This window comes from Apus apus, chromosome 19, assembly GCF_020740795.1.
Source record: "Apus apus isolate bApuApu2 chromosome 19, bApuApu2.pri.cur, whole genome shotgun sequence".
Classification (NCBI taxonomy): Eukaryota; Metazoa; Chordata; class Aves; order Apodiformes; family Apodidae; genus Apus; species Apus apus.
Genome location: NC_067300.1, coordinates 11,125,565 through 11,152,751, shown reverse-complemented (window position 1 = coordinate 11,152,751; position 27,187 = coordinate 11,125,565). Strand labels below are relative to the sequence as shown.

Sequence of the window (27,187 nt, the reverse complement as noted above, 5' to 3'; positions counted from 1 at the left end):
CTGACAAGTATTTTGCCAAGTGTCCTGAAGGGAAAAGACCCAGCAGCCGGGCTGGCCGCGGGGCAGCGGGAGCCGCGAGCAGAGCGGCGGGGGATGCTCCACCGCGCCATTTCACAGCGAACCACCCCGAGCCCGCAGCCGCCGGGCGGGACGGGCTGGCGGGCCCCTCAGCTCGGCCGGGCCCTCCCCGGGCAGCGCGGCCGCCGAAACCCGCCCGCCCGGTCTCGGCGGCGAGAGGGAGCCGGAGGCGGCGGCGGCGGCGGGAAGGAAGGGAGGGCTCAAGATGGCTGCGGCGGCGGCGCGGGCGGCCCTTACCTGTTTTCTCCTTGATCTCGCAGAGGACACTGAACAAGGCGGGTTTCATTCTGTGGCAGTTCAGTGCGTGTTTCCTGAAAGAGAGCAGAGGGACAAGCGGTTAGACACGGTGTTTCAGCAACATGGCGCCTTCCCTGAGAGGAATCCCGGCTCCTCGGCGCCCCGCTCCTCCCTCCCTGCCCGGCAGCCCCGGAGCGCTGGGGCCGCGGGGCTGGCGGGGAAGGAGCGGGAGAGCGGGGCTGGGAGCCGGGGCTCTCTTTCCCTCATCCCCTCTGACTTGTACATCGAATTCTATCTTTGTGCAAATGCCGCCCGACCCAGGGGTATAAATCAACCCCCCCCCCCCGCTTGTCCCCGGTACCATCCGTCCTGCGATATTATAACTGATTTATTAAGGAGATTGAGGGGGTGGGAGGGGGAAGGTGGTGCGGAGTTAACATTGTTTTTATTTACTGTGATTTAAAACAGCCAAGGTTTGTTCGGTTTGGTTCCCTCTCGTCCCCTCTGTAGCAATACCTTATCAGGTTTACTAATTTGGGGGGGCAAGGGGACCAGAAAAGAAAGGAAAGGGGCAAAGTTGCGCTCCGAGGGAGAGCGCGGAACTGCCCGCCGGACGGCAGGGAGCGGCTCCGAGGCCGGTGCCCGCCGGGCCGGCCAGCGGGAGCGGGAGGGGATGAGCCTCAGCCTTCCGCGCACCGGGGTGCTGGCAGAACCGTCGCAGACTTAAATATTTATTATATATCTATTTTTTAAATAAATCATTAAATAGCAAGTTTGGCTCTGCCTTGGCTGCTTGCAATTTCTCCTACGGGGCCAAGAAGTTGCTCAAATTGTGAGACTCGGGCTCTCGGCATAGGCGCAGGAAGGAGAGAAAGAAAAACCACACACACACATACTAGAAAAAAAAAAAAAAGGGGGAAAAAAAAAAAAAGGAAAAAAAAAAAAAAGGTTTAATTAGATGAAACCAACTTTGCTTGTGCCTCATCCAGGCTTTGGTCAGTGATGGTCATGATCTGATGGAGGATGTCGCCGATGTCCTGCTTCCTGCCGTCGCCGTCTGCCCCGTCGTGTCCGTGGGGAGGAGGCAGGGCCATGCCCCCCTGCACCGAGTGCCCGGCCAGGTTGACGCCGGCCAGAGTCTGCAGCATCCGGGACTGATCGTCCATGCCGCCGGCCGGGCCGCGCTGCGGGGCGGGCGGAGCGCGGGGAGCGCCGGGCGGGCTCCGCCGGGGCCGGGGCCGGGCAGGCTCCGCGCCGGGACGCCGGGCTCCCGGCTCCGCTCGTGCACACACACCCCCAAAACAACAAAAAACCCAGGGGAAAAAAAAGCCAAACAAAACAACGACAACAACAAAAAAATCAGTATTTGTGTTTTGACCGGATCTCAGCTGTTTACTCCACTCTCTTCTCTTTCCCAGCGCAGTAAATCACTCTCGTCTTTAGTTACAATCTTCCTTCATCATCATCATATCTGTGGCTGGGATAAATGAGTTGATAAGGTTTCTGTGCAGTTGTCCTGGTACAATCTTCCTCCAGAGGTTTGGTGTTTTTTTTTTCCTTTTTTATTTTTATTGTTGCTTTTTTATGTCTTTCCCCACTTGTCCAAAAATCTTCTTTGCAAAAAGGCAAAATTTTATTAAAAAAAAAACCAACCCAAACAACAAAACACGAAATAAAAAAAACTCGCTTTCAAATCCTGAAGTTAGGAGGGTGGCAACAGCAAAACCCCACAACAAACCCGGCGAACACCCCCGCCCCCAAACTGCAACATAAAAAAGCCAAGAAAACACAATCACAGAGGGAAAAAAAAAATTAATCGCCCTCCCCCCAAAAATAACAAATGATCCCCAGTCAGTGCGCGGGGGTGACACGGCGGCAATCAAAAGTTTGAACTTGTGCAAAGAAAAGAGCGGAAATAACGGGGAAAGAACTGTAAAAAAATTAATTACACACTCTCTGCAAAGCAATGTGCAAAAATATCGGCCCGCCGGAATTTATGGGCCCCGCCGCCCGGCGCCCGTGTGTGTTTTGGGGTGTTTGATGGCCGCCCGGCGGGATTGACAGCCTGCCAGCGCCACTCACTCACCGCGACGCGTCACCCTGTGCGGAGCTCGGCGGCCGCGCGCGAGAGGGACGCGGAGCCGCCGCGCCCCGCCCCGCGCCCCGCCCCGCCCCTCCCGCGGGACGCCGCGCCCCGCCCCGCGCCCCGCCCCGCGCCGCCCGCCCCCCGCCCCGCCCGGGCCCGCCCCGCCCGGGCCGCCCGCCCGACGGGCCCGGCTCCGCGGGGTCCCCTCCCGCCGGGCCGAGCGGTGGCGGCGCTCCCGGGGGGCGGGCTCGGCCGAGACCGGCGGGCGCGGCGGCCAATCGCCGCACGCGGGGGCGGGCGCCGGCGGCTGCCCTGGCCAATCGGCGGGCGCGGGGCGGGGCCGCGGCCGCCTGCCCGCGCGCAGGCCCCGCTCTCCCGGCTGAGCAACTTCTGATTGGGCTGTTCGAACGGTCACGTGGCCGGGGCGGGAGGCGCGGGCCCGCCCCCGTTGCCGTGGGAACCGGCAGGCCGCGCGTTCCGGTCGGGAGCGCCTCGGGAGCAGCCCGGGCCGGGCAGGCCGGGGGGCGGCAGCGGCAGAGCTGGCAACCGGGAGCCGGGCACGGGCGGTGCGGCCATGCCTTGTCACGGGGCGAGGGCCTGCAGGGGTCTGTGGCTTTTGGGGCGCTGCTTCGGGAGGCAGGATTTATTGTAACTCCTTCTGCATAGAGGCAGTCTGCCAAAACCATGAAGGGAAAAAACAGGCATATCAAGTACAGTTACGGTTTCATTCCGTGAGGGGTTCTCTGTAGGTCACTGCCACCCCCAGACTGCCCCACGCCAATATATGGAGGAAGTTCCTTCAGTTCGGACCCACTTTCTGTAGTAACAAAGGTGTTACCCAGACCTCACAAGGAAGGGGAAGCCACCTGTAGCAGGTCGACAAACAGCCCCCGTGGCAATTAGTGACATTTCATGTATCGTGTCCTGTGTCTGCTGGACGGTTCCCGCTGGAAGGAGTCGTGTGCGAGCTCAGAGCTCATCCTCACCCCGACACGTCACGGGTGTCTGGCCGGCAGGTCCCGCTCAGCCCGGCTAGCGCAGAGCTCCCCGCCTTCCTCCGGCTCCTCAGCCGCGGTGACACGGGCGGGACCCGCGCCAGCAGAGCCACGCTGCCGCTGTCCCTACAAGCAATTAGCAGATTAATTAAAATCCTAATTATCTTCCATCTTGACTACTGTACCATTTTCTGGTCTGAGCGAACGTGTAACTTAACCCAGCTTCACCACGAACGCTGCTCGGAAAACACCTGCAACCAGCGACCATTCACAGATCGGTTCGCGTCCGCCCGCTGAGGGCGGCACCGAAGCAAAAGGGACAGGGCCCGGTGCTCCCCGGCCCAGGCCCCGTCACCGCCCGGCGGGAGCTGGTCCCGGTTATTTTCTGCCCCCGCCGCGCCGCAGGACGTCACTTCCGGGGGCGGTGTTTCCGGGTCGCGCGCGGCCCAGCGCTCCCGGCCCGGAAGCGGCGGCCCCGGCTGGCGGCGGGGCGCCCGGCGCGGCGGCCGAGCCTGTAAGTGCGGGGGGCGCGGGGCCCCGGCGCGGCGGGGGGTGTCGCGGCGGGGCGGCCCGGGGTGCCCGCTCGGGGTGCCCGCTCGGGGCCGCCGGCAGCGGGGCCGGCGACTCTGCCGGGGCGTCCCGCGGGCTGACCGGGCAGCGGCGTCCCGTGCTGCCACCCCTCCTTTGTTTCCTCACGTAGCAGCCTGTGGTGGCTCGGCGGAGCCCGGCGCTGTGTCGCAGCGTAGCGTGAGGCTGTGCGGTGCTGCGGGATGGTCCCGAAGAGAAATGGACCGAGGCTGCCCCGGCCTCGGCGGGCAGCGGGAGCTCCGGCCTCCGCCTCTCGCCAGGAGCCGGGCGGGAGCAGCGTCCCTCTGGGGAGCCGGTCCCTGCGGAGCCGAGCGCAGAGCTGGTGAGGGGCCGGTGGGCAAAGCCCCGCAGCTGGGCCGGGGGAGGTGGGTCAGGAGGGGCCGGGGGCTCCGCGTGCCCAGGGGCTCCCCGGCCGCGGTGCTGCCTTGTCACCCCCTCACTGACCGGGTAGCCTGGTCTCTGGCCGCTTCTCCAGCCCGCAGGGGGCTGCTGCCGCTGCTGGGCGCTCACAGGGTGAGCGCGCTGAGCGTGGTCACACCGACGTGTGTCCCTGGGTTGGTTGTTCCCGCGTGCAGGGCCTGGGGACCAGACCAGGGCTGGTGTCCTCGCCCAGGAGTATCAGTGAGGGAGTGAGAAGGGGCACTTGGGAGATGAAACAACGAGCTGATTTCAGTGGCAGTGGAAGTTTACTGATTGCTTAAATGAGAAATGCTAGAGCCAAGCTTTGATTTTCTGAGGACCTTCTATATCATTTAGGTTTCAGGGCATTATCAAGTAGGTGCAAGATTGGTAATTAAATTCCCGCAGTTATTTTTTCAAATTCAGAGCAAATCTGTTCACAGATACTTTTTTGGGTTAGATTAAAAAAATTGAGATAATTGTCTACTTATGGACTTGTACAGAAATAACTGAAGTGGTGAATTAGAACCAGTTTAGTACATTTTTATCTCAGTTGTGTTTCAGACCTTTCTTGTTACACCCTTTCATCATCTGGTTATTGGTTTAACTGTTTCATCCAGCTGCAACAAATAACAAATGTCTAACCACTGATCATGCTGTTTTCCCTTTTGATCAGCAAAGGCCTCAGCAGGTGAAGCTGCTTTAAAGAACAGCCTGTGTCATCCATTTGTAGCACACATTTTCCCAGCCCTCTTAAGTTGTGAGCACGACTATATATATTTATTAACAAGTGGGTCAGCAAATAAACAGGTTGGAAGTTGCATCCCCATGTGGCAGCTCAGTTTGACACTTGTATTCAGGGATAGATGAGTGGCACTTGCTGGGGAGGAAGAGCTCGGGCTTTCTCCAGTTCTTCCGTGCTAGCTCCTGCCAGGGGCAGGCTGTGGAAGCAGCCAGGAGTGGTGCTGGCAGCACACAGGGCATGGTGCTGCAGGGCATGGTTCTGTTGGTCTCTGGTCTGTGGGTGTGATCCTGCATCATGTATGAGGGTGCCTGGCAGCAGGTTTGCTGTGTTGGCTTTTGCTGGCAGCAATTCTCCATCTGGCAGAAGTGACCAAGTGGTGGTTTTTCTGTTAGTGCCTCTAACAAAGACCCCAGGATGTGTTTTGATACTGTGTGTGTCTCTGCTGAGAAGCCTTATTAAGCTGTGATATCTAGCTATTCAGTGTCTGTGAGCTTAGTTTCTTACACAAGACAGCACAAGGGTAACCCCTGCCCTGTGTCCTTATTACTTGAGAATTGTATCTGAAGCAGTTATTCTGAAAGTAAAACAAAGCTCTTTGGCTATGTTTTGCATGCTCTTGAAGGAGACAGACCAAAAATTTGTCAACAGAGAATTAAAAGCCACAGGAAAGGGAGATTAATTTGTGGCTGAAGAAATGTGAATCTATCCAGTTATATTTGACATAGGATCCCAAAGGGACTTGGGGTCTCAGGAGTTTTTTAAGTAGGTATTATCTGTGTGAGCGTTAGTAAAGTCAGAGCAGCTTGCACCCAGTTATATTATTTAAAAATAAGGTTATGATCATCCTTTTTATGCAATAAAAATATTTTCATGCAATCAGAAGTGTAATGGCAACAAACTGAAAAACAACAAAACCAAAACGATTTGTTTTGATTTCCTGTGTTTCATACTGGCTGGATGAGCCCGGCACCAGCAGCGCCTTTGTGAAGCTTCTGCAGAGGCTGTTCTGCAGCTCCCAGGGGCTGGCTGCAGGCTCTGTCCCAGGTCCACCAGAGCGAGCTGGGGACCTCTGGGTCCTTCCCACACCTTTCAGTCCAGGTGGGCTGGGCAGGGGATGGAGCAGGCGGCAGGTCCTGCAGCCCGGGCGGGTGGTGTGAGCGTGGCTGGGGAGCCTGGCTTTGCAGAGCCCGGCCAGCGCGGTCCTGGCAATGTTGTGCAGGCAGAAAAGGTAAAGTGTTGAGGCTTTCTGCTTTGTGGGGTTTTAAGACTGACATTTGAATAGGTGTTTGTAAGGTTTATGGGGGTTTTTTAAGGCTCATTAATACCACGATAAGAAGACCCAAAATAGAATTCTAGTCTAATGTTTGAGCAGTCCGAGTCTACACTTTTATCCTCCTCTTTGCTAGTAGGTGGTATGTTTGTTCACTTTAGGAATGTTAAAGCTTAGTGAATTGTCTTTAAAGCATTTTATGCATATGGAAAAATCGTGGCTCTGTGTGAAGGTGCAGTGCCCTTGCTGAAGGTGTCCTTTCCCAGCCTTCTGTGCACACAGAAGTACAGCAGCTTCGCTGCTCGTAGAAAACAGCTGCTCATCCCTGCTTCTGGAAAGGTGTTCATCAGGAATAGAAATAAAACGGAAATTGTAATGGGCTATTTGAAAGATACTCAGATTTTGTTTTGTTATTTTAAAACCAGCAGTTAAGACTTTAAATTAACTCAAACACACATATTTTCCGGGTGGTAAGCCCTAAGGAGCACGTGCTGTGGAATCAGGCAGTGGGTCCTGGTGCTGTGGGGCAGCGCAACAGGCACGTGTCTGCTGGGTGGTGCTCGCCAGCCTGGGTGGAAAAATAAGGATAATAGAGACATAAAAAATTAAGCAAAGTGTTTGCACATATTTAGAATAGGCAAAACCCAAGCAAGATGCCGCTTTTCTAAACTGCTTCTATCCAAACCATTCAGCACAATATCAGAATGAAAAATGACAACACTTTGTCATCTGTTCAAATTGATATTGCACTCTCTGCAGTGACAGCTGAAAAGGCCCACAGGTGCCACATAAAGAGGTGACCATGTTGTCATATTTCATTTAGGCATCCCTCTGCAAAGCCATAATTACCTAATTAGGTTGTTAATTAGGAGATTAGCATTTCACTATATTGATAGAATGCTCTTTGCAGGCATGAGTCTAGATACAGATTTGTCTGCCCTAATTTATAATCTCTGCAATTTTTAATACTTATTTGCTTAAAATCTTGATGCGAGATACCTCAGGTTAGCTGAGAATCAACTTGTTTACAATGAAATGAAGATTTGACAAGATCAGGAAACAAATAGAGGAGAGTATACCGTTTCCACACATACTCCAGCATGCTCTCCCTCCTTCCCTGAAGCTCAATAATTAAAATATCGGAGTTGCTGTAATTTGCATCCTGATTAGTATGACAACAAAATACAGCCAAATTCTAAGCACTTAATAAGCATAGAAATACATGGCTAATGCCAGATTGATTTACAGGTTTGAAAACTAAAAAATAATTTGTTGGGAGTTGTGGCATGTAGTGTTTTCTCATCATAACTTTTTTCTCATCAAATTCTAGTTTCACTTGTGAAAGAGCAGTTCTTTAAATTACTTTAAATTATTGTTTACTTTTTAATGACAGGACACAAGGCATGACTGACAGCTTCTTTAGATAAGTATTCATTCTTAAATGCACTTGAGCTTTTGTTGAAACATAAACTTGAATTTTCATATATTGTGGTTCACTTTCCTTTATCCTGCATGCACAGGAGGCTGTCTGGCATTCAAGGGTTTTGATTATTTGTACTGCTGCAAATGTAGATAACCAGAACCATTTCTTTTGCAACTGTAGGCAGAAGTTAACTGTGAAATTATTTCCTATAACCTGAACCATAAATTTTGAAGTGTTTGAACCATCTTATTCCAGCTTGTATGATGTGGGGAGGAAAAAAAATCAATTTTAAAATTCTAATCTGCATATTTTTTTCATTAGTTTTTAAGACTCCTTTAAAGAGCTACAGTCGGAGAGGTGTTTTAAGTCCATTGACTATGGAAGCCCTTGAGCGATAAGATGACCTGTAATGTTGTATAACCCTACCAGCCTGCTGCATTTTGAGATTATTAATAATTGTTTTAGGTCCAGGTTCAGCCTTTCAGAAGTTGCATCTTTATTTGGAAAGTTTTTGTTTACCTTGAATAAGGCTTTCCTTGTTTATTACTTCCTTAAGGAGGACACTCAAATATATTTTCTTCTAAAAACAAACAAGAAAATGAGATACTGCTTTGCAGAATAAGAGAGAGGAAATTTATTTTCCTGCTTCTCACTTTTTACTTTTATAATTGACATAGCAAAATGACCTGGTAGGAACTGGCTCAAGAGTTTCGTGGAGAATTTACAGCTGGTTTTAGTCAATGGAACTGACAAATTCTTAAAATTATGCCATTAAAACTGATAGAATTTCAAAGTTGTGGCTCTTTCCCATAGCAGAACATTTTAATTGTTTACAGCTTTCTTCAGTTTCTATTATTTATTCTTGCTTAGGCAGAGGTCTGTGAGCAAGCTTTCTTGTGTGCTCTATGTGGTACATTTTGAAGCATGAGAACATTTGCTGTGAGGAAAATATTTCTTGTACTTTGCCCTGCTGTTGCACATTGTGAAAAGGTGGTGTTAAGCGGAGGATGAGGCAGTGGCAGCCAGGTCGTGTTTGGTGGAGCAGAGTTTGTAATCTGAGCTCCTTAGAAGGGCAGGTGCGGTGCAGGAAGATGTCCCTGTTGTCACTGGTTTCACTTCACTGAGCAAAGTCCATAGTTCTGCCAGAAAATATGTAAAGGAGCCTGCAGGTGAGAGGGGCGTGGAGGCTGAGGGCCAGGAGGGCAGACCTGGGGGAGCTGCCCCACCGATGGCAGGAAACTGGACAATCCAATCCAAAATAACTGGGTTCTCCCAAAAGAAAGGTATCCTGCAGTCAGTGTTTTTCATGCTCCAGATCAGATGCTTTCCTCTGAAAACAGCAGTGAGAACGGGCTGAGGTGTGGCTGCAGCCCCACGGCCTGTGTGGTCCTGCTCTGGAGGAGCAGGGCTCAGGGGTGTGTGAGCTTCTCCTTTCCCCTTATCTCATGCTTGCTTGGATATCTCATTGACAGCTGGTGTAGGATAATGTGTGAATATAAATCCAGCTTGGTTGTGGGGTAGGTAAGCTGGGGAGAGGAAAGTGAAAAACCCTTTCATTTGAAGCAAGGCAGCGTGTCAGGCGAGCAGAGGGGCCACAAGGACGCTCAGTATGTTGTGGTGTTCACCTGTGTATTCAAGGTATAGCTTGTATAACTACACACACTCTTCTCAAGAACTTTGTGTCACCTGCTGGGTGCTGAATAATTTGTTGAAGCGTTCTGCATTACTTACTGTGTGTTGTATTATGGACGTGGGTGATCTGCATAGCAGCCCTGCTTCACTTGCTGTGAGAGTCTATAGATGCCATAAATATAGCAGTGGGTTACTGGAAGAGGAATACTTCTGATAAAAATAGTAGACTGACATCCAGCTGTCTGATTCTGCTGCAAAGTTCCTATGAAACCTGGTGAGTCGTTCAGCCTCTTGATGGTGCAATTTTACATCTTTGAGGATGTTCTCTGACCACACAAGAGTAATTGGGAGCTCTGCTCCATGTAGTCCTTGAGGCAGGTCAGTAGTACAGAGTGACACCAAGGAGAAGGTGAGGGAGGGGGGTCATGTCCAGGGAGGGGGTTAGATAATACCCAGAAAGACAGATGAATAGTAAAGGTCAAGAAAGTGAAGGGCTGACTCAGCTCTGTCCACCTGTGTGCTGAATCTCAGAAAGTGTTTGCCAATAAGTAGGATATCATCCCAACACTGACCTGGGTCTCTTGTCATGCTGTGCAGGTTGCATGGGTTTCACATTGTTCATTTTCAGTGTTTGCATGGAGTATGCTTGGCAGCTGATTGCAGAGTATTTTATTTAATAATAGAATAATATTTATATAGTGCAAGTATTAAAACCTTTTTGTTTGGTTGTTTGGTTTTTTTTTTACGATTAAAGAATTTATAAGTTGGAAAGCCTCTGAATGCCATTAAATCCAGCCACTGCACGTGGATGTGCCAACTGTGTGTGGTTATCAGGGATGCAGACAAGGCAGCAAGCTGGCAAACCTCAGCAGACCTAAAAATTGATCTTGTGTCCGTAGTTTGGCCGGAAATGATGGCATGGAGACTTCAAGGTATTTGTGTAAAGGTTTGCAAGCTTGAACTTTGATTCTCTGAATTCTACTTCATTAGAGGTCATTGCTCCTGAGACCAGGGCTGTGCCATCTCACTGTGTTTTGCCTTTGCCAAGAGGAGGAGCCAGCTAGAACTGCACAGAGAACTGAAATATAGTGTCAAAATATGAACTTAGTTTTGGGGTGTGAACTTTTTTCTTTAGGGGTGTTAACTGTTCACAGAATTTTCAGTTAACATTAATTTATTGAGAAATTAGTTTCAATGTGTCATTTTGAAAATTTTGAAGAGGAGGACAAAAATTTGTATTAAACTTTATCGTTTGAAATAGAGTTTCTAGTAATTTTTCACTTTTTAAGGGAAAAGTGATTGCAAGTGTAGAACTGCAGAGAAGCTCGGGTGATTTAGCACAGGGATTGTTAATAGGATGAAGTCGGGGTGCAGAGTATAAAGGTAAAATCCTCGCATCTGCTGTTACATGTTGTTAACTCCCTTAGCAGACATTAAATCATTTCAAGTACAATAATAGTGTGGGAGGTAAATTAACTAACCATTAGCAATCTTATAAATACACAATTAACATGCCAACGTTTATATGACACATTGATGGGGCAGCAGTAATTTTTGATTGGGAGTTTGCAGACCTTTTAGAAGCCTAAAGCGGTTGCTTATTTAAACAAGTTCTTACTGCTTGCAGGTAAGCCTGGCCTTTTCTAAGAAGTGGTGTGTAAATAATTAAGTTTAAAAACATTCTCCGTGCACTTAAAAAAATATCCATACTCTATACTTGGTTGTGTCTGTATCTCCAAGTCTCAGAATAGCGGCCACAATGTTAGGGCTTACAGGCTTTTCACACGTAAATTACAGCCAGGAGATGGCCGCCTTAAGGCAGGATATTTGCCTTATGGCCCCTCGCTTTGAGGACAATGAGGAATCCTTCGGGGAGAGCAGGCCTACTTTCTGTAATGGAAATAGAAAATAAAAAATAGAACGTGGAGTCGCAGCGTTGCTGAGGTCGGCAGGAGCCTCTGGAGATCCAGGCCAGCCTCCCTGCTCCCAGCAGAGCCATCTAAAGCAGGTTGCTCAGGGCTTTGTCCAATTGGGCTTTGAAGATCTCCACGGATACTGGTGGAGCATGTTTAGCTAATAGCATAATTTATTAAAATGTAGGAGTAGTGTATTAATAACAAGCAGCATATCACTTTGATTTCTCTACCATTATTTTATTGAATTCCTTCCTGCTGCTGGGTCTGTTGTTTAATATAATACTTTGGAATTTGTCTATTTTTTAACACAGAGAGGACACAGTCTCTCAGGAAAAAAAAAGAAGGCAATATATGTGGCCAAGGAAGTAAAAAAGGCCTAAAATTATGAAGGTTGTAAATCTCTGTTTATGGAGTGCTCTAATTAGCAGATGCTGATGTTTGTTGTGAGGGAGAGTACTGGCAGGGGGGTGGGTTTGCAATTTACAGTACATCTTCAAAATTCTGCTTTTGTCGTTAGATCAGATCGGTGGCGAAATGAAGTATTACTTTTGCTTCCAAATATTTAAATGCAGAAGCTGCTTCAGGAGGCTCTGCATGTTAATACACCTTTCCCTGTGGAAGCATCCAGGGTAAATGATGTAAAGTGTTTGCTGGTCCTGAACAAGCCTCTGTGAGGTGTTCTTTCACTTTTTTCTGTTAGAATCTGCCAGGAAAAGGCCAGCTGCCTTGGCCGGACTTCTATGGCATGTGGCTTTGTGTGACTTAAAATTGTTTCTTTTCCTTTGATATTTTCTTCTCACTGCCATAAGTTTTGCAAACAGGAGGGACAGGGGTTGTTGTTTTTCCTGCGTTCAAAATACTGAACACATTTAGTTCTATAGCAGGTGTTAAAATGTTGGGTTTTTTCCTCAGATACACAAAAGAGTAGGAAAGCAATGGGGATTTCCCATCTAGTTTTGCATCTCTCTGAGCTCAGACCCGTCCAACATAACTAAATCCACAAGTGCAGTAGAATAGGGTAAAGTGGTTTGAGTGTGGTTTGGGTTTTGTGGTTTGTTTTTTCTTTTCTTTTTTTTGCCCTCTGCTTTGCTTTGAGGCTGCTGGAGTACTCTGAATGAAATATTTTAGGTAAGTGGCAATTACTGTTGTTAAAGTGCTTAAGAATTCAGGCATGTGGTCTATGATCATGGAGCTTTTTCTGTATTACAGCAGTTGCCCTGTATGAAGTGCCACGCAGATGTTCAATATCCTGCCCTGAGATATTAATCTCTTCATGTTTAAAGTTTTTTTCTGGAAATGCAAAAACTGAAGAGGGTCTATAATAAAGTAATCAAGGAGTTGGTTTGTAGAAGCAGAAGAAAAACAGTAACACACTTGTATGATGGGTGAAAAATTCAAAACCCTATCTGATTTTGTAAATTTATTAATTTGAATGGACAGGTGTGTCTAGTGTGTATTTTATGTCTGTCCTTCTGTGTGTAGCTCCTGGAATGTTTTGCCTTACAGCAACCACTTGTACAATAATGGGACCTGTCTGTAGGTGTCTGCTGTGTTCTGTTGTCTTGGAATTCAGGTTTCAAGTTCTTTTTCAAAACCACTGTTCTTTAAGTGGATCTCAGCAAACACTGTAACCTAAGTAAACTGGAGCAAAATTAAAATAATTCACTGTACAAAACTGAGTTAGCTGGATTTTGTGCATCCAAAAGATAAACCTTCTTGAATCAGGTTTTTGATTGAGGTTTTTTTGGTTTGTGTTTGTTTTTTTCTTAAAATGCTGTGTACGTTTTATTTCTAGGTACATATGTTCATGGAACAAGATGGAGAGGAGATAGTAGAGTGAAGTGGTGGGCTTGTGGACAGAATGGCTTTCCTGGACAACCCAACAATTATTCTTGCTCATATTCGGCAGTCACACGTGACCAGTGATGACACAGGGATGTGTGAAATGGTCCTGATAGATCATGATGTCGACCTGGAGAAGTTTAATCCCTCATCAGCATATGGGGACAGTGGGTCAGAAACACAGGGGAGCAACGGTGAGACTCAGGGCTACGTATACTCCCAATCAGTTGATATTACCTCAAGCTGGGACTTTGGAATCAGAAGACGATCAAACACAGGTAGGTGAAGGTTGCAGCCAAGATAACATTCATCTTTTGAGTTCAGTTTCTCTTAGCCAGGCTTGCATGGACAAATCGTAGCATGACTAGAGAGGTGTCTGTCAAACTTTTCCATTTGTGATGTCAAGACCCTTTTATACAAGGACATGTAATGATTCAGTCAATGTGCTGTCAGCTGAGTTTTAATGGCTGTTTTGTGTATTCATGTGCAGAGGGACATTGAGATAGTCTGTTTTATAAATGAAAAATTGTAAATTGTAAAGACATCAAGTTTAAATCCAAAGTACGTGAACAGTCTCTGATATTTCTATTGTTAATGTCTGGAGGGATGTTAACTTTTGAACAGAATAGTTATTTTAGAGAAAATTTACCTACTGAGGCATCAAATCTATTTTTTATAAAAGAGGGGAATGAAGTTTGGTGTGAGCCAACAAAGTGAATGGTTTGTATGTGTTTTGTCTTCTGAAGTTTTATTTCTGAGAACCTTGAGCTAAGATTTCAGTTACCAAATTAGGAAGCTTAAGGGTGTCAACCTTCTGAAATCACACTGTCTTGACAGGAAGAAAGCTGTCCTACTTGTTGCATCTGAGGGATATTTAGACTCCTTTTAAACTCCTGCTTATCCCCAAGGAATGCTGCAATCGGAAGTTCTGGGTATAAAATAGATGTGAAAAAGCTGGTGTGGGGTGGTCAATACTGATTTCTTTTCTGTGTTACAGTGTATTTTTTTTTCAAATGATTTCTGAAGGTATTATAACACCACCTAGAGCTCAGAAAAAACATCTCTGCTCTACCTAAGTAAAAGGTTGTATGACATTCAATATCTTTAAATACCTTTTACAAATAGGTTGTCAAAACTTACAGAAAGACAAGGCAGTGATCTCTTGTGATGGAAGAGTAGGATTTGGAAATAAGCTGAGTATGTAGCTGCAACTGCCTGTAAGGCACAGTGAAAAGCATCCTGTGCCAGCCTCACACTGTCCTGGAGGTCTTGTCTAGTTTGATGGTACAGTTTATGAGGAAGGAGAGGAAAAGTTTAAATGTTTATAGAATTGCTCAAAAAATAATTCTGATGGATTATTTCATCAAGTGGCTAATAGAATAATCTCCAATTAAATTACAGATTGAAACCATTTCTGTTTCCAGTTGGTGGTATATTCTAGAACGAAGGTCAGGACACTCAGTCTGTGGAGGAGCCAGGTTTTGCTTCTTGTCGTCTTGCATGTTCCATTGTGTGCACTGGTACCACCAGGGACCTAATGCAGTTATCAAGGCAGTTGGGCTATGATTTGAGACAGAGTGGGGTGGAAAAAAGCCCACAAAGAATGCAAGTTGATCAGTACTGAACCCTGTTCAAAAATACAGGAGGAAGAATAAATGAAATAGAAAATTAACTATTTTAATATAAATGATTTTTGCATTACACAAGTGCTCATCTAAGTTCTTGATGGAGGAAGAGAGACCTATACCTCCATAGAACAAACTGTTCATACATAAGTACAAAAACTCATTAACTGTGAAATCTAAAATTTTTGCTCCTAAATTGGGCAAATGTAAGGTCACTTCTTTTTTTACTTAATCCGTAACTACCTGAATATATTTAACAAGAGCAAGAACATTTGTTTTTTTGAAAAGCAGATAATGGTTTTTAGGTTTGGAAAGAAAAGGTAGTGTATTTTTGTGTATCAACAGGTAATAGCTGCAAGCTCTTTTTTATTCTCCTTGGGTTTATACCCTGCTGAATAAAATAGCTTCTGCTGTATTTAACCATTGGTTTTGGATGGAGTATATCTTGATTAGCTTTTGCAAAAGTCTTTTTATAATAAGTACCTTACTAGGATAATATCTCTTTCATAAATTTTAGCAATAATATGTTACTGTAGAAGACTCAACCATCTCTGCAGAGGCTAAGCAGTGTTGGTTGTTAGGTGGTTTTTGTGGGTATGCAAATTTGGAAATTAATTTTAGGTGCATTCTAATATCAAAGTTCCCCCTCTAGTCTTGGAATGGATGTGCAGTGGGCGTGCCAGGCACAAGGCTGGCTGCCCTGCAATCCTGCCTCCTGCTCTCCAGGAGCCAGCTGGGGCAGGGCTGGGCTTGGGCTCCATCTCCTCATTGGCTGCTCTGTTCAGGGTGTTGGGGATGTGGGACAGCAGGAAAGTTCTCCCAACCCACATGACTAGAAACGAAGGCTCATCTAGTTGCTAATAGTTAATGAAACAAGAACTGCATTTGGTCAGTGACATTTTTCACGCAGAAAGCTTTCCAACTAACATGTTTCTTGTGGGAATGAACCTTAAATAATTCAGACTTCTAATAGGTGCTGATCATTCCATCTAACTTGGAGTTGCTGTAATACAGTCCCATGGAAAAGGATAATTTGTGGCCAAATGTAGAGTAGAATAAGGTGGAGATGGTGACTGCACTCCAGTATGTTTGTTTGGACAAGGGCTGAAAACATCAAATAGGATTAAAGCATGTGTTGTACTTATTTATATATGTGTTTTTCTTCATCCATCATTTGCATATGAATCTAACATATTTTATGATGACCCATGGGAAGAAGGTTTTTGGAAGGTAATTTTGACCTGCAGTCTGGACAGTAATTGGAAAAATAAAAAGGGCTTTTTCTTTCAGAATAAAATCCCTACACTACAAAGTTTTTTTACTGAGCATTTAAACATATTTGTGAGGATACATCTTATTTCATTAAGAGTGTAAGATACATAGAGGTATTTAGGCACTAACCTCATGTTGACTTAACTGGGAGGTAGGCATGACAGTTCCTGTGTGTTTGCACCTCAGACTGTTGTTAACAGCTGTTAAACCTCAAAGGTTTGGTTTTTTTTTTTTCAACAGTTCCCAGGTTAAGAGTTTTTATGGGAGCAAAAAAATTAACTTCCATATTCACAATTCAGTTCAAAGACTAAATGTAAAAGAATAATAATAAGGGGAATAGAAAATATTATTAACCTTTTTTAATTGTTGAAATGGCTCAGGAAGCTCAAATTGTATCTAAAAATTGTCAGAATAATTTAGAATTTTAGAATCTCTTCTAAAAACCCATTTTAGTTAATTAATGATCTCAATATATCAAAATTGCTAATATATCCAGCAAATTGTTTCATTCAGTGATCAACATTATTAGCCCTACTTTCCAGTCTAATCTGCTTTCTTATTTTGAGTGGACGCTTCAGAACATCAGTTATTTCTTGTGGTCATTGTCTTGGGTGTCTTCTGCCAGGTTCAGTTGACCATTTTCTGAGGGAGATCTTGCTGGTAGCAGAAAGAATTTAAGTTATTAATCTGGTACACTGGCTTGAAAGTTTTTGACATTATAACTACTTGAGGCTTTTTTCAAACTGTATTTTGAACATGGAGTCAAAATATACATAAAGAAATATTATATTCATTTTAGGATTTGACTAATGTTGTGAAGATACAAATCATTTATTTTACTACCTATAAACTGTTCCAGCACACTAAAGAAAAAGCTATGCTAATTTATATAGCTTTGACATTTTATAATTTTCATGATTTTTAGATAAAGGATTTTATATTTAAAACTTTAATAGTCTAGTCTGAGTTCATTTATCTTTAATTTTTGAAACGGGTAGAGTAATTCATAACAGTAATTTTATTCCTGTAATGTAATATTCACTTCAGTTCATTTGTGCATTAAAATTCCTTTAAGACCGTTATTAATGATTTATATAATGAAATGTCATATTAATCACAGAAGTTTTCACATTTTATTATTCTCTTCCATGTTAATACTATCTTTATGATCTCTATTAATGTTTTATATCCTCTAATTTCAATTATAAATCAAGAACATTTTCATGTTTTTGTTGGTATTTGCTTTTCAGGGGTGCCACCTTTAAAATTTTATTACTTTTTCCCCACATATGCAGTATAAAACATCTTTATTCATATAAAGGTAGTTAATTATGTCTTTGTTTATAGTAAACTTTCATTGACAAACTTATAGTTATAATATTTCTTTTCAAGCTCAGAGACTAGAACGACTGCGGAAAGAGAGACAAAATCAAATAAAGTGCAAAAATGTTCAGTGGAAGGACAGAAATACTTCTTACTCAGGTAAAAAAAAAAAAATCTCTTTTCTTCCTGTTCATATTTCTGCTTTTGATGGTTGCAACATTTTCACTTTGTGTTTGTCACTAAAGCTTTCCAAGGATAGAGGAAATATAAGTGATTGTGTTTGCCTTCTGTCCCCCTGCTCTGCTTCCCACGGGGGGGCTGGGGCCGCCGGCGTCTCCTTGGGTTTTGGCTCTGACTGGAGCCTTCCAAGATAAAGGCAAAGTAAAGAAAGTGTTTAAAATCTATTTTGTTGGTCTAAACTAATTAGACTGGCTGCTTTATGTTTTGCAATATAAGGTATTAATGCAGAGTTTGTGTGTGCTGTCATCTTGTAGCATCACTGTCTTCTAAGGCTTCTGCTGTCCCAGGGAGCAGGAGCGGGAGGGAGCAAACCCTTGGGTCACTGGGAGCTGTGCAGGGGCCAGGAGGTGCTGGGTGGAGGTGATGGGCCAGGGTCTGCATCCAAAGGCAGGGTGGTTATCTCCCATGTCGTTGGGATTCTAGCTGTTTCCTGGGCCGTGTGGTATACCAGATGTGATGAAGAATTTTCTAGAGGTTACTTTTATAGGTATATATGTTTGTGGTTACTTTTCTACATAAGGGGAAAATCTTAAGAAATAGTGTGTATTTATGATCTACTTAAATGACAGCATAATGAATGCTGCCTTAGCTTATCTAGCCTTTCCTTGGAAAAGTTAATATTGCTGATATCTCAAAAAATATACTATTCATTTTTTAATTATATAATTCAATATATCTGCCTGAATGTTCTATGTATTTTAAATTATGATATATGAAATTAAAAACCTGTCTCAATTCTCTCATCTCGTAGCTCAAGCCAATATTTATTCCTGTTGTATTTGATGTACACTCAAACTTTTTTATGGTATGTCATGCCTGCTTCTTTCCAAATTTGTGTATATTTCAATTAGGTCCCTGTGTAATCTTTTTTTTTTTTTTCCTAAATTCTTGCATCTTCCTGCCTGTCATTTGCAGAACCTTCTCCAGCTCTGTAAAAGGTTTTTTTGAGAGGAGTGAAGATCTTCTCACCTGAGCACCACAGTTGCACTAATCATTAAGCACAGTGTTCAGCAGTGGTTGGAACCTCTCTTAATGCCTTCTAAAATGTTTTTACCTTTCTACCTCTGTAACCAGAGTTGTAGGTTTTAAAGTTTAATCTACTGTAGCCTCCAACTCTTTGTGCTCAATATTTTATAGCTTTTGACCAATGATGATGCAATTCTCCTTTTGTTCTTTATCCCTGCCTAGGCACTGCTTGATATTTCTTTACACTGAGTTGCCCTCAGGATCTTGTTTCCTGCCGGGTCTCTGCTGTTTATAGGTTTTTACTCACGTGGGCTCCACCATCACATTTAGTTCCTTTTACATGCTGGCCTGAAGAGAGGGACAGTTAGTCATCCAGCAGTAGTGGAGGTGTCCCCCTCTGCAAGAATGTGCTGGGGTTGTAGGCAGACCGATCAGTCCCTCCCTGCTGCAGAATATCTTTAAATAGAAAACAAGTTACATGGAAACTCCAGGCACTCCGGATCTCTCTCCATCAGCAGAGCTGATTTTCTTTCCCTGCTGGGTCACTGCCATTCTGCAGATTTGTCACTTATTGGCATGAAGAACAACACAATGGGAAGAGGCCAGGAAAAGAGGAGCCCCAAAGGGTATCTACTGGGTCTTCCTCTTTATCGTGTGTGTTTCAGGCATTGTTCTGCTCCTGAGTTCAGTGCTACTGGAAGCAATAACAAGAGAAATAGCTGTTCTCAGTTGAGGGATTGGGCTGCCACCCCCTGACTGTGTCTGGGCTTTCAACGCCTGTGGTTGCCATCATGCAAATGATGTTTGGTTAGAGGCTGGTGACACCACCTCCAGAGGTGCCTCACTGCAGAGAGACACTTGTACAAGCATCTCCCATGTCCTGCACATGGAAACGTGCCTGTCAGTGGAGGCATCTGGCAACTGAGTATTTTTTTTGTGAGTCCCATTTTTTATTACTGTGTACAAAAATAAAAGTACTAACTGGGATAAAGGGGAATGAGAGAGGAGTAGCTTTGTGTATGGTGATGAGGAAAAAAAATAGCATTTTCTACTCATTATCTGTTTGACTGCTGTCAGGAGACAGGCTGTTTGCTGTGTCAGGAAGGAGTCTGAAAGATAAGGTGATCATAGTGAGTGGGCTTGAAAGCCTTTATGAGTTTGGTCTGGTTTGGATGTTAGCATCTATACAGATGCTTCAGAGGTAGTTGACTGGCTGGAAGTGTGACCCAGTGGAGGGCTGGTGGTGTTCTGATGTGCCACCAGTTCACGTCACCTTTCTGTGCATCAGTTCTTTTTCAGCAAAATGAAAAGGATGTTTCAGCTTCCTGCAGCGTAGAGATCAATTTTTGCTAATTAGACAATCTGGGGGTCCTACAGAGCAAACAGGATATACATACAACAGGTTGCTCCTTTTTATAAAATACTGGATATTTTTAGATGAAAGCAAGAAATAAAGCATTGTATTTACATCTTATATTTATTCATTTTAGAGCATACAAAATGGAAATTAACGATATATCAAGGGAATCTTTCAAAGGCCTTGCCTTGCCACGTACAACAGCTTAGATAGCTAACAAAGCAACAGAAGCTGAAAAATACAGAGTATAGACTACTGGCAAAACTTTCTTTGAATTAAGAATTTAAATTTGTGACATTAAAGCTAGTTTAATGTCACATACAAGCTTTTTTCCCCTGAAATTTGATAACTTAATTTTTTTTTTCTTGATACATTTAATTGGAACTCTTACAGCCTGCGTCTATTAGGAATTATTTGAATTTTTTGACAAAATGCTCCATGAAAGATGGTAGTTTTTCAGAAATCTCATCTATCTTCTAGTTTTTTTGTGTTCCTCTTCCTAAATAAGTTTAAATATTTTAACTTACAAATTTTCTGGAAAAGGAAAACTGTATCTCAGCCAGCTGAATTTAACAGCCTTATAGAATGTAGTTATTTAAGCTCTCCAGTCATGTGAGATAGACCTAACGGAGTTTGAGTTGCCACATTTTAAAAGGATTTAATCTAGTTCTTTTGGTTAATCACAGCCTCTCGCAAGACTGTTGGGTATTTCTTAGTGCCAGTATTTAGCACTTTTGCCAACTGTCTGAGTTTTCAGGCAATCTGCTGATAAAAATAAACTGAGCTTTTGACTAGTTATAATTTGACAAGTTTTAATTTCTCATGTTGAGAAATTAACCAACTCCCTTCAGATCCAATCCCAAGTCATTCTGCCTTAGGAGCATTTTCATTTCCCTGGAGGAGCAACATGTAAACCTGAGATGTGAGAGAATCCAAATGTGGGAAGGCAGAGCAGAGTCAGTTGAGGAGAGCTGGTGCTGGTTCCCAGGTAGTGATTGATGGAGTTTGGGGGTGCTAGGTTTCTAGAGCAGATGTGGAAAAAAATTGTCCAGATTCAGTCACAGTTTCTTGCAGATGAGACCCATTGGTGTTGATATGCTAAACCACCCCAGGCTCTGTCCTGATTTTTGTAGTGTCCTTGCAACATAAGAAGTCCTAATTGTAGGGGTTTTTTAAGTACGCCTGTAAATTAGGAGTTAGGCTGTTGCCGGAAATCAAACTTTGCAGTCTCTTTGTATAAAAATAACTGCTTGTCTGAGGCTTTTCCGAGCCTTCACAGATCACACAAAAAACTCGCTCTTACCACCTTTGTTTTTGGGAAGCTTTTGCTTTTTACTGTTTATCTGGAATGATGTTCTCAAGTTTGTCATGTTTTTGAGAGAAGAGAGCCTATCCAGTCTACCATGAGAAGTAAAACCTGAAGAAATTATTCTTTTGGATCAGATGTAGTCCCAAGCCTACAGCTGACAGCACAGTGACATTGTAGTCACAGGGTAATATCATACTGTCCTGTAGTGCAGCATAATATCCCATGTTACAAGCTCAGCTGAAATGCTTTTGCATGGTGGATTGTGGGTGGGTCAACAATTCTTTGCATAGCATTTACTGTTCGTCTAGACAAAGGCAGGCAATCAGAAAGACCTGGAATGTGTAATCCTCTCTTTGAATCTTCATTTCTATCTTGACTACTTGAGTCTTGTAGTGATCAGTTCCATTCCATTCCCCATCTTTTTCCTCGGCCTAAGCAGTAGCATCATTCAACCTTCTGGTTCTGTCTTTGGGCAATGAAAGAGTGGTGGTACATTATGCTCTGCTAAGGCCTTTGTTTTTGTTATGCATTTGATTTTGTTCTCCCTCTTACGGGGTTATCTTTTTGTGGTCAACAGTAGCCTCTGTACATCTCCTAGTACAACTTACTCCAATCTCTTTTCTGATCTGCAGCAGAGGAGCTGAGCTCACTATTTGAAAAAAAGAATTTCAGAGTGAAGTCTCCATGTTCTGGGAAGCAGTCGATCCTGTCTGTGCGGCTGGAGCAGTGTCCACTGCAGCTGAACAACCCCTTCAATGAATACTCCAAGTTTGACGGCAAGGTAAGTGGACCAGATGGTTTTGTCCCCTATCCAGGTGGTCTCTGACCTGAAGATGATGGGTCTAAGGCAGTTCTTGTGTGCATTTACTTGTTCAAGCTTTAATTAGCCTTTATAGTAGGCCATCAGTTATTTTAAAGTGGTTCTCTGGAAACATGCTTCTTCGTGTTAAATATAATGGTTCCAGGTTCGGTAGAACCATTTTTCCCGTTTCCATTACAAAACTACTCCTTACCATTAGTTGTCCCTTTGCTGGTTTCTTTTCCAGTCCTAGAACATCTCTCCACAGAGTTGATGGTGGGACAGTCCCTTAAATTTGTATAAATTATTGGTTATATGGCATTTAAAAAAAAATTCTACTCTGTCTAGCCACATCACAGCACTTGATAAATGTTCCACGATTTATCCTGTGTTTATCCTCAAAATGCTGCAAGGAGAGTGGGAAAAGCCAGTGTCTGTTCTGAGGGTGGAAAACTGAAGCTACAATAGGTCAATAGCTGGGGTAAGAAAAGGACTAAAGAAGGCAGTTCTGTGCAAGTCCTCAGGTATATGGTACACAGGGGAGGTTCATCACAAATGTGGTAGGTCAGATTCATTCCCTAACTGCATTAATTTCAAGAGCTTGCGTTTGATATTACTCAGAATTGTAGCTAACTCTTTCCTTGTGTGCATTTTATTTACTCATGTATTGTCAAATATTTTTCTTTGTCATAGACTCAGGAAACTGAAATATAAACATGGGTGTGATTGATCAGTATCATGTTGTTCCAAAACAATCATAAATACTGCACAGATCTGTTTTCTGCTGGATTTATATGTAGAATCTCCTGTGGGAGTTGGAGGTTTGAGCTTCATTATCATTGTGATGGAAGAATTTAATATTCTGTTAAATATTCTTAAAGTGGAAAGTCAGATATGTAATTCCAGTAGATATCTAGAAGTATTTGGAATATTTGTGAAATGGTAACTTTTAAACAATGTCATCTACATAGCAAAAGCTGCCTGTTTTTTTATATGTACTAGTATGTAGTAACTATAATTAGTGCTGACACAGTATTTCAACACTTCTGGACTCAGTAATAAATGATCACAGTACTTCAGTGCTGACTACATTAAGATGCCTTTTTTCTGAACTCAAAGCTTGCTATTCTAATGTCATGACTTAGCAGTTTGGCAAACATTTAAATAAACGTATTTCCAACAGTTGTGCACAAAGGAAGTAAAAATAAACACTTCTATAGGAAGGGAAATTTATTGTAATTCAGTGGTGTCCCAGTCTTGTTGCTTTAATACTTGAGCATGCTTTGGGCTACCTGTTAGAATTTTTCTCAGAAGCTTTTGTAATCCAAACTGCTTTTTATTGGGTTATAGTTGAATATAATAAACATCTTAATTTTCGTATTTAAAAGTCTGATGCATTTGCAGATGTTTGGTCCATTTGAAGAAAATTGCTCTATACGTAATAGTTTGAGATACTAATTAAATACCTCCTTGTTACTCGGTTGTGATTTCTATGGTGTGACATGAATCAACTCAATTGTGATCTAGAAATCAAAACACCTTTTGAACTCTCCAAAATAGCTGAGTTGGCTTTTTGTTAGAGTATAATCTCACTAGATTAATTTAAACAGCACTGCTCATATTACTCTAGGAATTTCTCAATAATATGCTTGTAAAATTTGTTTTCTATACTTTCATATCTATTGTCTATTTTGTAAATACCTACTTGAGCATTTGAGATACAGAAGAAACATCATAGTTCAGTAGTGAGTTATTTTCCTTCCGTTTTTTTTTTCTTTCAGACACCAGTGTGAACTCAAACACCATCTAGCTTTTTACAGTTATTTTTAGTGAAATATCGTAGGTCTCATATTTATTTTTATTGATAATAGATGAGCAGTATTTTTCACATAAATACAATTCTTTCAGGGAATAGTACATCACTTATTTACATAATTAACAGAGCCACACGTCTCTTGGGAAAGTAGTACATAATTGGAGAGAGGCAGGGGGGCTGAGGAGGGGCTAGGGGCCTAATTAAACATGTCTTAAAAAAACCCTACTTAATTATGTATTTACTCTGGGGATCATGGTGGCTCTGAAATCTTTGGGATTATAACTAGGCCTTTGGTTTATATGTACATTTGAGTTTTGTGAGACAGATCTCAGCTGGTTGGATAGCACCTGCCTGGCTCATGGCAGAGCGTGGGGGAGGCTTTGCTGGCTGGTCTCTTTGTCCCCATGTGCCCATCTTAACTGCTTTGGGCAGGGTTTGAACTGACCCCCAGTTCTGCTCCCTCATGCACCTGAAATCGAATACAACCCTTGTCTTCAGGGCCCTTCCTGACCCCCCCCCTCCAACATTTGGTGTGTTGTTCTGAGCTGATCAGTTAACTAGAGAAGGCTGCAGTGTCAGCCAAGCCCACGTATCATGATGCTTGCATCTCACAGGTGTTTTCTGCCAGATTTAGTGTCTTTCTCATAACCACTTCTGCAATTTTATGAAATAATAAAATTTTAAAGCACTCTAATTTCTTCGTATTCTGATCAGTTCATTAATTATAAAAATAATAGAGAATATGCCTTGTGAAATGCAACTGCAATGGAAGCATTCTAATCAGCACAAAAATTCAGGTGATTCTTGCTCCACAACTGCACAGGACAGGTCTGTGGTTTCCTGGACAGTGCAAAATTTGAGCTCTCAGCTGAATACACACAAAAACTACTCCTGGCTGTACCTCAAGTTTTTTTTCTAGCTAAAGGTAACCTAACCCCAGCATCTGTTTGCAATGTTTATAAATCATGATGGGTTGTACATCTTGGTTAATAAATCCTGAAAATTCTTGCTAAGAATATTTCATGAAAAGAAGCCTTTAGTTATTCATAATTACTTCAGTTGTCGTTTGTAGAGAAAATTACTTGAAGACTTAAGAAATCAATGCCCAAATTTATTTCCTTTTCTGCATGCAAATTAAATTATCATTCATTTTCTAAATAACTACAGGTATATTTCTGCTTACAGAATTGGAAGATCAATTTTTATGTCTTATTGTTCCAATTTGCCAGCTGTTGATAAGGTTGGAAAAATAAGACTGACCATAAGACAGATTTGGAAGCCCTTGCCCTACCACAGATGAGCTAGAAGTGTTGTAGTGTCATTTCAGTGACACAACTGTGAGAGTCACAACGTTCAGTTTACCAACACATTTCCTGCTTGCTTTCTTTAATTGTTTTAAAAGTATGTGTTATCTTTTCAGTAGAAATTCAGAGTATTTCCTTTCACATCACAGTTGTGGCTTTCATGAGTTGCTGGAAAGTGGGCAAGGAGTTTTCTCCAAGATACTAATCTGAAAAGATACTGGTTTAGCACGGTATTACTGCCAAAGCTATTCAACTGCATGACCATTCCCACTAAAGAAAAATGTATTTATTTCCTGGAGTAGAGGAAAATTATGCTAGAATCAAATGTTCAGCTTTGTATGAATGATGTACTGAATGAGTAACTCCTGCTAAGGCCACTCTCTGCAGTTCCCCTTATGTCATCTCTGAAACCAGTACACACTCATTTTTCTTCCTAGTCTCTGCTACCTTTAAGAAATTTTAATCACTAAAATGTCAATTCCATTTTTACATGTTTGCCACCAAACAACTGCTCCTGCATCCCCAGAAGAATGTCAGCAAACACAGAAATGTTAAAAGATAGTCAAAAAAGAGATGTTAAATGTATGCAAAATAATAAAAGAAAAAAGTTGGAAAATTCAGTAAAAATGTAAGGAAGGGATCATTCAGCTCCAGAATAAGCTTGAGTTACAAGACCCAGAGCCTTTTCTTCATGCAGAACAGACTACAGTTTTCTTCATTTTTATTTCTATTTTCATGACTACTAGTTGAAAGTGAAGAATTATACAAGTCTAGGTTTTCTGACCTTATAGGGCTTTTGTGGGTTTACTTGGCTACTGGAGAGAATTTAAAAGAAGGTGATGATTTTTTTAGCATGATGTTTTAAACATTTTTAGCTGGACAGATGCTAAGAATCCTGTTGCAAGGAATGGTACCTCTGTGTAGTGTTACAAGATTTCTTGTGGCTAGTTTTGGCAATGGCTTGAAAACCAACAATTTCTCTTGTAGCAACTGTTTTAAAAATCAGTGTAGAAAGGAATGGGGGAAGGGATAATTCATGAGTGCTAATTGCTTGGCTGTTAATTTTCATAAGTGTTGATAGAAGCAGTTCCTTAAATTAAACTTTGGTTAAAATGTATCAGGGGAAATATTCCACAATGTCGGGCCTGAAGTGAAAATTAATATGAATGCTGTGGCAATTAGCACGTACTGGTTAATAGCTTTTAGCAGCATTTTGGGATGATAGTCCTTAAATACATTTTTGCATGCTGCTCTTGTTTCAGTCTTGTTTGACTGTATGTCTGGATAATCATGAACAAATGTTTTCCACAATCTCCAGTATTAAATAGCTTTACTCAAAGAAAGTCGATAAAGACCTTAAGAAAGAGGTGATACCACTGTAATTAATATGGAAAATGTCTAAAATAATTAATCAGGGATTAAAATCTCAGTGTGAAAAAATGCAAATTTTTATTTAAATATTTTGCCCCTAAGCTGAGTAGAATGATCCTCACCCAAATCCCAAGTAACTTTGCATAGTGCGGGTATTTTTAAAGCATTTCCTTTTTTTGCCAGTTCTAGTGATGTACCCTGGCTCCCCTGCAGCAGCTGCAGCTGAGATGCTCAGGGTGGTCTGTCTGGCACTGGGTGAGGTGCTGCTCGCTGGCACGGGCCTGCCTGGCCTCAGGAGAAAGGGATTTCTGTTCTGCTGAGATGGAAATAGCCCTTTCCTTGACTCGGGATTCCCCCTTGGATGCCAGGGGAATGAACAGCCTCAGGACAGGTTTTTACAAGCAGGGGCTGCTGCTCCTTGCTCAGCCCGGCCCACGGTCTGCGCTGCGGTTCTACGGCCAAAGTAAATGCCAGAAATATGCTGTGGTGTCCTGCTTTCCATTCCGTGTCCAGCAGCTCCCTGGAAAATTCTCACCCAGTCGGGAGAACTTGGGAGAGAACTGTCCTGGAATGCTGAGTCTGGGCAGGGGTGAC

At 43.3% G+C, this 27,187-nt stretch overlaps 2 protein-coding genes across 4 annotated transcripts in view; one reads left to right on the top strand and one right to left on the bottom strand.

The window, feature by feature from the left end:
* Positions 1–2,424, bottom strand: part of PBX3 (PBX homeobox 3) — a 104,687-nt gene extending 102,263 nt beyond the window's left edge. For both annotated transcript variants that reach the window (XM_051636220.1, XM_051636221.1), the window contains exons 1-2: positions 1,285–2,424; positions 316–389 (exon numbers count right to left, since the gene is read on the bottom strand). In XM_051636220.1, coding sequence (XP_051492180.1) covers positions 316–389; positions 1,285–1,481 — 271 coding nt within the window. In that variant the 5' untranslated portion in view covers positions 1,482–2,424. The remainder of the gene's footprint in view (positions 1–315; positions 390–1,284) is intronic.
* Positions 2,425–3,827: 1,403 nt separating this feature from the next.
* MAPKAP1 (MAPK associated protein 1) overlaps positions 3,828–27,187 on the top strand; it is a 93,007-nt gene continuing 69,647 nt past the window's right edge. The window contains exons 1-4 of one of the 2 annotated variants that reach the window (XM_051636218.1): positions 3,828–3,910; positions 13,165–13,489; positions 17,501–17,590; positions 21,936–22,084. In XM_051636218.1, the coding sequence (XP_051492178.1) occupies positions 13,231–13,489; positions 17,501–17,590; positions 21,936–22,084 (498 nt within the window). In that variant the 5' untranslated portion in view covers positions 3,828–3,910; positions 13,165–13,230. Of the gene's footprint in view, positions 3,911–13,164; positions 13,490–17,500; positions 17,591–21,935; positions 22,085–27,187 lie in introns of those variants that run through there. The other variant, XM_051636219.1, reaches the window with a different exon arrangement.